This window comes from Dermacentor andersoni, chromosome 6 (assembly GCF_023375885.2).
Source record: "Dermacentor andersoni chromosome 6, qqDerAnde1_hic_scaffold, whole genome shotgun sequence".
In the NCBI taxonomy this organism is placed as follows: domain Eukaryota; kingdom Metazoa; phylum Arthropoda; class Arachnida; order Ixodida; family Ixodidae; genus Dermacentor; species Dermacentor andersoni.
The window spans coordinates 166352590-166366470 of NC_092819.1; the positions used below are offsets into that span (position 1 = coordinate 166352590).

The 13881-nt window shown below is 47.6% G+C and overlaps 1 protein-coding gene across 1 annotated transcript in view; it reads right to left on the bottom strand.

The window, feature by feature from the left end:
• Positions 1 to 13499, bottom strand: part of LOC126523405 (solute carrier family 41 member 1-like) — a 155120-nt gene extending 141621 nt beyond the window's left edge. Inside the window, exon 1 of the mRNA XM_050172027.3 lies at positions 13331 to 13499. Coding sequence (XP_050027984.1) covers positions 13331 to 13469 — 139 coding nt within the window. The 5' untranslated portion in view covers positions 13470 to 13499. The remainder of the gene's footprint in view (positions 1 to 13330) is intronic.
• Positions 13500 to 13881: the final 382 nt, after the last annotated feature.

The window sequence follows — 13881 nt, forward strand, 5'->3', positions numbered from 1 at the left end:
TGAGCCTGTAGCGTTAAAGGCACCAGATACTGGAGAGGAAATTCCCGATGCGGGAAAGTTAGAAGAGCTATCTGCAGATTTGCTCATCGCGCCTACGTCAGACGGACTTAATAGGTTGCTAAAAGTCAGCCGGTCGGCTTTGATAGCCGAGCAAAAGAAGGATGGCAGCCTAGAAAACATACGCTGCATTGTCAAGGAAGGTATCGCCAAGAAAAATGCTCGCTTTGTGGAAAGAGGTGGGGTCCTGTACCGGAAGTATCTAGACCGCAGGGGAGTGGATTTCGATCAGCTGATCGTGCCTCAATGCTATCGTCAGGATCTGTTGCGCTTGTCGCATGGGGGTTCGTGGTCCGGACACCTAGGAGTTAAGAAAACTAAGGACCGTCTCTTGCAAGAGTACTATTGGCCAGGTGTTTTCGGGACGCAGACCACTTTGTGAGGACATGTGACACCTGTCAGCGGGTGGGCAAACCAGGGGACAAATCGAGGGTGCCGTTGAAGCTGGTACCTATCATTACGGAGCCTTTTAGACGGCTCGTTATTGATACAGTGGGACCTCTGCCGGTAACAGCCACGGGGTACAGACACATTTTGACTGTGATCTGCCCAGCGACAAAGTTCCCTGAAGCAGTGCCGCTTAAAGAACTCCGCTCAGTTGAGATAGTCAATGCACTACTGTCCATATTTGCGCGAGTTGGTTTTCCTGCGGAAATCCAATCAGATCAGGGCACAGTGTTTACTAGTGCTTTGACGTCAGCCTTTCTCGAAAGGTGCGGGGTAAAGCTGTTACACAGCTCAGTGTACCACCCCCAGTCGAATTCCGTTGAGAAGCTCCACTCCGTCATGAAGCGAGTGTTGAGAGCATTGTGTTTTGAACATCAAACTGACTGGGAGCTGTGTATGCCTGGGGTGATGTTTGCATTAAGGACCGCGCCGCATGCGGCTACGGGGTTTTCGCCAGCTGAGCTGGTGTACGGTCGCTCGCTGCGGTCTCCGCTTCGCATGCTTCGAGAATCGTGGGAAGGCAGGGGCGACGACCCAGTCGTGGTGGAGTACGTGCTTAAGCTCCTCGAACGCTTAAGAAGGGCACAGGAGTTGTCAGGTGAAGCAATGGCAAAGGCCCAGCAGAGGGCCAAGGTTTATTATGATCGGACAGCCAGGGCCCGTCGTTTTGAGGTGGGCGATGAGGTCATGATATTGCGCACATCGCTAAAGAACAAACTCGACGTGCAGTGGGAGGGCCCAGCACGGATTGTTCAAAAACTGTCGGACGTTAACTACGTGGTGAGTCTGCCAGGAAAGCGGAAAGCACAGCAAGTTTACCACTGTAATCTGCTCAAACCCTATAAACAACGGGAAGCAGTGGTGTGCATGATGGTAAACGTTCCCGAAGAGCTTCCGGTCGAGCTTCCGGGACTAGGCTCAGTGACGAACAGGAAAGACACCGATCAAGTCATTAGTGACTTAATCAGTAAAGCATCGCTGTCGCCTGAGCAGAAAACCGAACTACACCAGCTCTTACAAGAGTTTCAAGGTCTGTTCTCTGAGAGGCCTGGTAGGACTTCTGTCCTTACTCATGACAGAGAACTTACCTCCCCAGAGCCAGTACGATCCAAGGCGTACCGGGTGTCACCCCGCCAGAGCGATATTATGGAGGCTGAGGTAAAGAAAATGCTACAGCTCGGTGTTATTGAGGCGGGTGAGAGTGATTATACCTCCCCTTTGATTTTAGTTGAGGTACCGGGCAAGGAACCTCGTCCTTGCGTCGACTACCGCAGGCTTAATTCCATCACTAAGAATCAAATTTATCCGATCCCTAACATCGAGGAGCGCCTTGAGAGAGTGAGTAGCGCTCAGTTTATTTCCACCCTAGATCTTGTCAGGGGTTATTGGCAGGTTCCACTTACAGAAGAGGCTAGTAGGTATGCGGCGTTCATTTCACCAATGGGGACATTCCGTCCTAAAGTTTTGAGTTTTGGTTTGACGAACGCGCCATACTGCTTATCAAGCCTCATGGATAAAGTGTTGCGGGGACAGCAAGAATTCGCTTTACCGTATCTAGACGACGTAGCGATATTCTCCGCATCCTGGCCTGAGCATATGGCCCACGTGCGGGCAGTGCTAACCCGCCAGCGCGATGCGGGCTTGACAGTCAAGGCTCCCAAGTGCCAGTTAGCACAGGCCGAGGTTGTCTACCTCGGTCACGTGATCGGACGGGGTCGTCGCCGCCCCTCTGAAATAAAGGTGGCCGCTGTGCGAGACTTCCCGCAACCGCGCACGAAGACCGATATTCGGTCGTTCTTAGGTGTCTCCGGCTACTATCAGAGGTACATCCCCAGGTACTCTGATATCGCGGCTCCCCTGACGGATGCTCTAAGAAAAACAGAGCCCCAAACAGTCGTCTGGGACGAGACAAAGGAAAGAGCTTTTAGCGCCCTAAAGAGCGCCCTAACAAGCCAGCCTGTGCTACGATCGCCAGACTACACAAAAGGGTTCGTTGTTCAGTGCGATGCTAGTGAGCGAGGCATGGGCGTTGTACTGTGCCAACGGGAAAATGGAGAAGTGGAACACCCCGTCCTGTATGCTAGTCGTAAGCTGACCAGTCGTGAGCAGGCGTACAGCGCCACCGAGAAAGAGTGTGCGTGTCTCGTGTGGGCCGTTCAGAAATTGTCATGCTACCTAGCCGGCTCGAGGTTTATCATTGAGACGGATCACTGCCCTCTCCAATGGCTGCAGACCATCTCTCCCAAAAATGGCCGCCTCCTGCGCTGGAGCCTCGCTTTGCAACAATATTCCTTTGAGGTGCGTTACAAAAAGGGGAGTCTCAACGGTAACGCCGATGGCTTAAGTCGAAGCCCCTAACGTAGGAATCAGCCTCAAAGTTGTTTGTTACTGATGTTTTTCTTCCTGAGGCAGGATTTTTAACATATTGCTTTTGTGTAGTGTTTCAAAGTGATGACGTGCTTTCTAGTGCAATTTTCCAATTTGTGGACGTGTTCTGGGTGCTGCTAGTCTACTGTAAGGAACTAGGCAGTGGTATAAAAGGGGAAAGAGCCTGGCAGGACTTGGTGAGGGTTGTTTCGTGCTTGCTGACTGAGCGGTTGAGTTTCGGCGTAGTTCTAACGCTTGCCTGAACAAGAGAACGAGGTCTTCTCTGTACGCTGCGCTCAAGAAACGCCGAAGGACGACCGACTTCGGTTATGAGCATCATCGAGCGACATCCCTCCGGACAGCGGATGCAGTCCCCTGACCATCGGGATCTCCTTCCCCCGGCGGGGCGGTCTGTTACGTTTCGCCTACGACGCGCGGTATAGCCGGCGCGGATGCAACGGACGCCGGGGCTTCGTTCAAAGCGGCGGACATTTTGGCCCGTTCAGCGCCGCCGATACGCCTCCCCGCCAAGCGCGTCCAGGCATGTTTCAATGCCACGTGTCTTCAAGTGTGCGTGTGTGTGTGTGTGCATGTTGGTGCCCACGCTTGTCAAAGCGCGGCAGCCGGGGAGAGGAGCTCCCCAAGTGTGAAGCGAGGAGGTCTGACCGGCGCCGGCCTGGCGGATGCGTCACTACACTCGTCTCAACGTGTCTCTCAGCCTGTCCGTGCCCCGCCGTCACGTGGCCTCGTCACGAGGCCTTTCTCTTGCCCTCGACTCCGAGAGTATAAGAGCAGCTGCCCCCGGACGCCAAGAGAGAGGCTCCGATTTCTTCCGTTGAGTTACGTGCTCTCCCGTCTCTCCACTTCGGTCGACCTGACCGCCCGCTCTTTTGCGATGTTAGAATAAACAAGTTGTTCTGTTACCAGTCTACTCATGCTGTGCCGGGACCTTCGGATGCTTCCAGTTGTGCCCCAGGCCGCCAGGCCAACGCTACCCTTGGGGCTTGCGACCCATTTGCAACAACTCGTGCTAGCGGTGCGATTGCAATAACGGGAGTCAGCGCCGAGATTCCAACACTGCAAAGGCAAAGCTATAATGCATCTATGCTGAAAATAAACTATAAACTTGCAGCTCGAATGCTGTTTCACATAGTTTTGCCCTCCATAAAACACCATTTCACTTACCACAATTGCGGCCGCGTCATAGCACGGCAATTCTTTGCGCGGTCATCACTTCACTGCTACTTCGGAGCGTGCGCAACGGTCCTCATTGCATGCACCTTAATGCGACTCGGTTCGCAACAAGTAGGTCACTTAATGAAGACACAAGGAAATGTTATTCGTGATAAGTCACTAACGAGAAAAAAATTTACTCAAGCCCACTATGTTCTTGTTTGAGATTGTGTGAAGCGCTGTTATCGCATTTCCGCTTAGAGAACGAATGCTAAAAAAACTTTTTTTTTATTTTCTGTGTACGCAGAGTCCTGACACGATGATCGGTCGCGGTATTTCTCTCGACTTAGAGGCACGAGAAAGATGATGGCACCAGCGCCCACCTATGAGCCTTTTGGGCGCTTAGAAGATTGGCGAGCACGTATGTTGGCGGCACTGTAGTTTGTAGCACTCTTTCGAACCTTCAGAGCAGCGATCGTTCGTGCCCTCTGTCAGCCATTGTACGTCACAGCTTATACGCGCCGCGAATTCACATCGTACGGACGGTGCAGAATATTTAGGCTACTGAGGGCTAGCTGGGAGTCAGGATGTTGGCATCCGATCGTACATGTTTTATATACAACAATTCGCAGTAATGTCTTGTGACACGCACTTGACGAAGGTTGCTTACCTAATTGTAGTGCGCGCGATACATTCGGAGTCGTCATGGCCGTTGGCGCTCGTTCAGATATTTTTTTATAGTTGTCGAAACAGGAAAAAAAGCTGCCGTCACTGAATTTGTATAGCCGTTCGTATGGAAATGCTATGCTGTATACAAAGTTACTCGGAGCTAGAAAGCCAACGCGAACGCTAAAAGCGCATGGCATTACTATGCGTGCATTTTCTCTACGAAAGGTCGTCTGCTACACTCGAGCGGTGTAGGTGGCGCCATGGTAGAAGAGGGAGCGTGAACGAGAAGAGAAACGAAGAGGAGTGAAAGTGGAGGAGGAGAATGTCGCTACTTCACGAAGTTTAAGGGGTCATAGGTGGGTGTATGGATGGATGAGTGGATGTTATGAGCATCCCCTTTGGAACAGGGCGGTGGATGGCGCCACCGAGCTCTTGCTATTATACTGCCTAATGTCCTACCTAGGTTAAAAAGAAAAAAAGAACAGTGTATTCCCACAACCAAATTTTCTGACCCCGTATTGCGAACGTTGCTTTTGTACGTCTCCGTTTTTTGTCGTTTCCCTACTTTTCTTCCACCAATCTTCCAATCGCCTCTTATTAATCTCCACTGCGGACATGTTTACTTTTCCACTGCTCTCGCTGAAACCAAGGGCATCAAGGAGGCCAGCAGTGCCTAAATCAACCGCTGTGCAGACGTCTTCACATTCTAACAAAACGTGCTCCATTGTTTCCCTATCTTTGCCGCAGCAAGCACATGCTTCTTCTTCCTTCTTATATCTCACTTTATAGGTGCGTGTTGTAAGGCGTCCCGATCTCGCTTCGAAAGGTAATGAGCTTCCCTTTGAGTTATCATAAATGGTTTCTTTCCTGATTTCGTTTTTTTCCTCTTAAGTAGTTACTCATGACAGGTTTCTTTTTGAGTGCCGCCACCCATGAGATTGTAGTTACTCATGACAGGTTTCTTTTTCAGTGCCGCCACCCATGAGATTATTTCGGCCTCTCTGACTTTCCGCTTCACGTTCTTTGTTGCTGTGTTGCCCACCCTACAGGCAGCATACTTGCTGGTAAGCTTCCTAGTTCTTTTCTCCCACTGTGAATCAATGTTTTTCCTGTACAGATACCGCAATACTCTTCCAGCTCATTTATTTTTTCCATATTCCTCAGTCGTTCTTCGTAATCAATTTTACTGTGAGCTTACCTCACTTCAAAACTAGTCCAGCCTATATCATCCTGCACAGCTTCGTTTGTAGTCTTCCCGTGAGCGCGCAATGCGAGGCGACCCACTGACCTTTGGTTCCCATCGAGTCCTGATTGTACCCCTAATTTCAAGCAAACAACCGCATTTCCAAAAGTAAGTCCTGGAACCATTACACATTTCCACATACCTCGGAGGACCTCATACCTATCGTATTCCTATAGCGCTCTGTGCTTCATTATGGCTGCATTTCTCTTCCGCTTTACTGTTATTGTTCTTTCCTGTTTTTCCATATATCTATTGCCTTCGTTTAACCATATACCAATGTATTTATATTCTGTTACCATAGATATTTCCTGGCCCTGTATTGCCACTCTCTGTTCACTGTTTTCATTGAATACCATGACACCTGAGTTCGATATTACTTCCTTCTAGCGCGCTTTCGAACTTCACCATGTACATCATAAACAGCAGTGGGGATAAAGGACCCCCCTGCCTCAGTCCCTTGGTGATATCGACTTTGTGCTCGCTCCTGATCCCTTCGTATTCAACGCAAACGCTATTTTCTAGGTAAATCTCTCTCAAAAGCTGTAGACAATCGTCACCTTCCCTTTCCAGAATACCCCGCAAAATGTTGCGGTCTACGTTGTCATAGGCTGCTGTAAAGTCTAAAAAGGCCACATACAACGGCCTGCTTTCTGCAAAATAGCGAGCGCCATCTGGGGCACATCAGACAAAGCTGCAGCGCTCTGCGTGCGAGAGCATATGCTTAGAAAAGGAATTTCTCGCTTTCTTCCCTGGCCTCTGCCGCGGCAACGCCACATGTTCACTGCGGCAAAAATAATTGAAGAAGCCGTCACTCCGTTGCAGTTCTCGTACATGACATGGACCTCCGACTTCAAGCGTGCCATTCAAACTGATCGCGTGTGGCAGTATCTGCTTTCTATAAGTGCCACTATTCGCCAGGCTCATCGAGGTTTCATAATTTCATAATTTAATTTCATAATTTATTTATTTATTAGTAAAAATACAGATAATTGCATGTGCGTAGTATACATAAGGAGGTCCCATAGTCAAAGACTGTATCGGGACCTGTATCGGGAAGATTACGTTAAGGATATCATATATTCGGAGGCTGCTGCTGCCAGCACGGACTGAGGCGAGCGACATGCACTCCTTCAGAAAGTATCGCAATGCACGTCGTCGAACCGCGCTGCCGAGTGTGCCCACGCCTGGCTTCGCAGACTGGCCGCAAGGCCGTCTGCGAACCTGACCACCTACTGACCACCTTGCAAGGCCGCTCGCCTTATTCGGCCTTTGCTGCCGATCGAGTATGGAGAGAACCAACTCTGTGTTCATTTACCCGCGACATAATCGTCTTGACCCTAAAACGCTAACGAAAATAAATGCTTTATGACTCGCGGCGTTTTCATTACAAGCGCCGTCGGCTTCGACAACTGGGAGATATAGGCCTACCGGCTCGAGCGATCGGCGGCTGTCGACAAAGTGATCGCAGCTAGCGTGACGCTCCACTGAGGAGACATTAACGTACTAACACGGCCCAGCTGCAACAAAGCAAAGTTGCACGGAGCTGTTTGTCTTATTACGACGGTACTTTTTCGCGTACGGTAAATACGGACAAGTCTAAAACGGGCGCGCCGTTCTCTCGACTGTATGCACTAACTGCCCTCGATGAGGATGGAAGGCTTTGCTCGCTGGCCGTGGGTGTCGCCGGTTACGGAGGAGGATAGGATAGGAATAAACTTTATTTGTCCAACGGTTATTTAATGTTGGCGCCCTGGGCTAGGCTGCCAGGGGTCCATCGCCCGAGGAAAATCTTTCGAGATCCTCGGCAACGGCCCTGGCCCGCTGGACGGCCCACTCCTGGTCTTCGGGTGCCTCGCCCAGGAGGGCGGCTTGCCATCTCTCACTGAGGCGCCCCGCTTCAGAGGGTCCTGATGTTGTCTTCTTCCTTCCTCCTTGTCCTTCTTCCTCATGGCGTTGGCATTCCCAAAGCACATGGGCCATATCGGCCCGTTCTCCGGTTACGGAGAGGCTTCTGCTAGCAATTGAACGCATAGTTTTCTGCGAACTCTTTAACGCGTGCATGAATACTAAGAGCATAAATTAAAAATGCATTTGGATATCTGTACACCGTTGGCAGAATAAACCAAACCAGGCGAACAGCGCCACACGGTGGTCGCTCGGCGCTGCCCGTCGGCGACACCTACTGACCTCTGGTGGCGTGTTTCGATCGTTGCAGTGGCGTCGTGCTTGCCGCTGATTGTCACGCGCTTTCGACGTCACTTTATAATATTTATTATAATTACTCGTCACCGACAACTCGGGAGTCATAAGCTGTGATATCAGCGATAATATGCCTATATATCTTTTTCTAGAAAGTAAAGGCGCCGTTAAAAGTGCGTGCACTGAAAAGACAACGCACAGCAACATATCCGCTCAAACGCTAGATAAATTCAGAGAAGCCGCGCGCGAAATAAACTGGTGCGATATTTTTGCCATTGAAAATGCCAATGAGTCATATGATAAGTTTATGAGTAAACTCAAAGCGCTGTACTTCAAAATATTCCCGTTTGAAAACTATCGCAGTCGAAGAATGTCACGCAAGCCATGGATTTCGAAAGAACTCGTCAAGCAAATCAACCAAAAAAAATAAGTTTTATCAGTCTTTTATCAAGTCGAAGGACTTGTCAAAGTGGAGAGAATATAAAGAGTTCAGGAATAAATTGAGCAATGAAAAAGAAAAGGCGAAAATGACTACTACAGCCGTATATTTAACAATGATTGTATGCGCATAAGTAACAAAGTAGGGAAAAAAATAAAGGAAACACTAAATCGGAAGTCAGTCGATACACGAACAGATACGTTGAACATTGATGGCACTTTTGTAGGTGGCACAGAACTTGCGAACCATTTTTACAATTTCTTTGTTAAAGTAGGATGCGTAGATCATGACATTCAAGATACAATGCATGCAGCTTCATTAAGAGAATCTTTATTCCTAAAGACTACTAGCTCCCCTGAGGTGATCACAACATTTTCATCCTTGAAAAATAGCCACAGTCGAGACTTAGATGATTTAGAAATTAGGCCAATTAAGTACGTCACCGACTTACTTGCACCAGCAATAATGCACATTTATGGAGGCGCAATGCGAAAACACCCATGTACTTAGATTTAGATGCACGTTAAAGAACCCCGGGTGGTCGAAATATCCGGAGTCCTCCACTACGGCGTGCATCATAATCAGAAAGCGCTTTGGACACGTAAAACCCCACAATTTTTTAGCAATGCACAATTTTAATATTTCCCTGTCAACCGGAGTTTTCCCGCGTAATATGCAGGTAGCTAGAGTAATAGTTATTCACAAAGGAGGTGACACAAATAATATTGGCAAATATCGACCAGTATCTATCTATACCTCCTGTGCTATCAAAGGGACTCGAAAAAATTGTGAACTTTGATATTGATAATTTTTCGCAAAAACATGGCTTGCTAACGGATTGTCAACACGGGTTTAAGAAAAAGCGGTCTACGGAAACTGCTTTAAGTATACAAAAGGAGCTTATTCTAGAGAACATTGAAAAAAAAGGTCTAACTTTAGGGTTATGCTTAGACTTCAGCAAAGCCTTTGATAGAGTCAACCATAATTTTCTGCTGATAACGCTGGAAAAATATGGCTTCCGAGGAATAACACTTGAACGTATCTCATCTTATATAGAAAGCCGACATCGGTTTGTTTAAATTAATGAGAACAGATCGCCGATAAAACCTTTGACAGCGGGTGTGCCCCAAGGTAGCATCGTTGGCCCGACACTTTTCCCCTATTACATTAATGATAAAGTGCAAGTAAGCGATATGTGTAAATTTGTCGCGTATGCTGATGACTGCTCTGTCTTCTTTACAGGTAAAGGTTCAAAAAAAATAACGCCTATAGCAAGCTCCGTTTGTTATGGACTTCGAGCATGGTCTAAGACAAACGGCCTCACCCTCAATGAAACCAAAACAAAATGCGTTATTTTTCATGCTCCGGGAAGTTCTACTACATTGCCAGGTAATATTGTTTTGGGTCCGTATAAAATTAACATTACGTCATCCATAAAAACCATAGGCGTAATATTCACAGCGCAGGTGTCCTGGAATGAACACGTTAGTCATGCTAGCGCAAAGGCACGAAACGTTTTTGGTGTGTTAAATAGGAATCGAAGCGCATTACCTTTTAAAGTTAAGCGTCTCATTTATCATGCTCTTTTCCATTCACACCTCAGTTACTGTTTACGTATATGGGGTAACACTACAGCGCTAAATATTCAAATGCTAGAAATACTTCAAATAAAAGCGATTCGCGCAATAGCGAACGTTTTTTTTTTTTTCACATTTCAATTCACATTTGCACGCGCCCACGCATGCACCCACGCACAAAAATTTACGCTCGCACGCACGCTCGCACACTCACACAAATGCACGCACACTGATACGACACGTGCTTTCACATTTACACTCGCCCACGCATGCACCTACGCACAAAAACCTACGCACACAGATGCACACACGCATACACGCCCTTGTGCGCATGCATATTCAAATACTGAGACACAAACACGCGCGCACACGCAAATACAAGTACACACGCACGCACACTCAAGGTGTGTACACGCATACACACTCCCTCTTCTTCCCTTCTGCCTCACAATAACATGCGCGTGCAAACAGACTGAGTGACACTCGCTCTGCAATTACCGTTCAAAACATAAGCGGTAATAAATAACTTTACTGTTTAAATTTCGCGCTTCTTGAAGTCAATGCGCCCTATACTGAGAGGGGGTAAGACCGTTTGCTCCTGTCGTGTGACGTAACGACATCACCGCCCATCTCCGGCCAAAACACTGCTTTAACGCACCACCAATGTTCCGACTAGGTGCCATAAATGCATATGTTGTTGCAAAAGACTCACCTCTTGGCGCAGACAGTTCAAATTTGTTGATACTCGGCTATTATACAGAAATAAAATTGCTTAAAAATTTCTACATTCGGTTGCGAATGTGCATTGCCGTGAAGTTCTACAAGATGGTGAAGGTGCAATGTCCCGAATTCCTGATTACATCCCTGCTACAAGGCACGATAGTATATTTTTTAACGTAAGACAAAGATATACTCATGCTTGTCGCTATGCTGTCCAAGGAATAAAATCTGATAATAAAAGCTATGATTTAACAAATAACCAACCCATTCCTACATTTTCGGAAGCAAATATAGAAAAAATAACATTTGAATGGCCCTCCTGAAGAAAGCAAAACAGAAACCTGATCCTGACTTTTGTATTCGGCCACCTGGTGGATGACTGTCGTACTCAGTACTACGTGGCGTAAAAAAAAAAAAAAAAAAAAAAAAAAACATCACGCCGCACGGCATCGAACGACTGCCAGCATAACGTGTAAGGATAGGTGCGAGCGATTAAACGACAAGGCCACGGCTTTCAAAATTTTCGCGAATTGTACGCTCGGGTTTTTATATATACCACGTCAACTTGCACTGCTGTGGGTCAAAAATTGCTTTTGGGAACAGTGTTACGCCATGTGTAGAGAGTCGAAATAGGCATAAATCGAAAGCTGAGTCTCCGGACTACATACGCTGCTGCGACGTTTACGATAGACGCCGTAATTTTATCACAGCTACCGTTTTTGTTTTGAAAATCGAGTACAAATTTTCGTCGTTTCCATGGGCCTCCATCGCTGAATCTTTTAACCACTCTGGGAACAAAATTCTTGCTTGCCAGGGAGTGATCACCGCATTTGGCTCGTGTGGATTGTCTTCCAGAACATGTCTGTCAACTGCCTTTCTCAATAATCGACCTGCAGCTTTTGTTATTGGCGAAAGCCCCGCTCGTTCCATTGAAAACGGGCTAGCTTCTTGCCGAGGGCGCTTGGGGCGCTAGTTGGTACGCGTCCAGAAAAGCTGGATATGTACACATTGTATTGATTTAATAGCTCAAGCAGGCTAGGTGACTATTTGTCGCCCGCCACCCCAAACCCACTTCAAAGGGGATGTGATTCCAAAGCAGCATCATTCTGATGTTCATTATCCGGCGCCAATAAAGCTCCAGCTGAACCGCGGAGAAGCGGAGTAGTATAGCACGAAAGATTGCACTGATCGGAGGCATGTCGAGAGCCATGCGTCGCATTCTACCGAACTCGTTCAGAGTTGCAGTGACATCATCGCTAGAAATGGTGAAACACCGAACAATTGTAGTGGTTATTTCTTAGCTTTCACCTAACTATAGCCATCAGTCATTCGCCGCTACAGGTGTATTCGCAACAGCTTGGACTTTGAAGATACGCAGATTCTGGCGAGTTGTGAGGGCGGGGCTAGTGGCGTACCTGTTATTTCGGTTGTCGCTAGAAAAAGTCTAGAAAGTATTTGTGGACAATATTTTTACATGGTTTTTCGCACGTGTACTGAAAGGTCATAAGCCCCGAGGCCTCCTAGCGGAACAGGGCGGCAATGCGGGCCAGTGGCGATAAAGATCTCGTACGAGACCGTGGAAATAGTATTTACACAGAAGCGTATATATAAAGGAATATCGATGTTTCAGTTCAACAGGCAGCCGCAGATTGCCAGACATATTTAAGACAGTAAATTGTCAAGCACAAAAGGTGTTCTAGAAAGAGTGTCACAGATTAAACCAGCTTGGGTTATTGACACGAAGGCTCAAGAAAATTGTCCCTTGGGCCAGCAGCGCAAGCTTGTCATCAGCGCAAGACAATGGCGATCCCTGCAGCAGGTCATCTTGCCGGAAGCTATCGGTTGATAGAACGAGGCCAACTATTTTTAATCGGCAACTCGAACACTTTTTAGCTCGGCGCCATGGATACTAAACGCGCTTTATACCGAAGTGATCTAATTTGAAGTATCGTTTTATTCCAAGGTTTTTGTGGTCTAGGTCGCATTTACTGCATGTTAGGCCGGATTACTCGAAATGCAGTAGCCCCGGACTCGGAACTTAGTACGAAACGCAAAATCAGTACGGGATCACATGACCCAGAGAGCACTTTCGTTTCATCCTACCGGGTATAAGAGCCCTACGTAGGTACTTCTGCCGCGTGTCGGTATGACATTCATTTATTTGCTGATTTATATTCAATTAATTAATTTAGGCATACTGCGCATAAGCATACGGTCCGGATAGGACAATATCTGGCGACGTTCACGGGTATGAAATTTGTTCCGTTGGACTCGGGTGGCCATCAGCTTTACTAAGAATGTTTAACAATATTTTTGGCTTAACAAAATAAAGCCAAAATCTGGCTTTATCAAAATATTACTCATAGTAAGGGGAATTTTCCACCTTGATAATTTAGTTATAGCGAGCGTTTCCTGTAATGGCAAAATGTAGATACTCACCTATTTGTCCATGTAGGAGTGTAGAGAAACCAGCCAAGATGGCCAATGTGGTCATGTCACCAAGTGCGTCCACCACTGATGTGGCCACATTGTCCGGATTGATGCGGCAGCGGCCGGAATACGCAACCACCAGAACCATCACCGTTCCTGCGTCAACGAGTATATGAATCAAATCGAGTACTTAACTGCATGCTGCAGCTACTCCACTCAGGGTGGGACCAGGTGACCGTTTTTTCATAGGCCCGAACTGCCCGCTGCGCATAAAGCGAACGTAGCGCGATAGGTTCTCAGTTGTGGTGTTTACGCGGGAAATAATCGGGCGGCCCGTGTTTCCTTGTTTGCGAATCTTCGGGAACATGTACAATCTACCAGCCACAGCACTGATAGGTACCAGTGACCGAGCGGGTTTTTCATCCATCTTTTTCGCTTTTAGTAGTGCCATAAGCGTATCCTACAAGCTGCCCTTAACGTTACCGGTTGGGTCATCCGGAATCGCTTCGTAGAAAGTGGCATCCGAGAGTTGTCTGGTGCCACTTTCTACGAAGCACTTC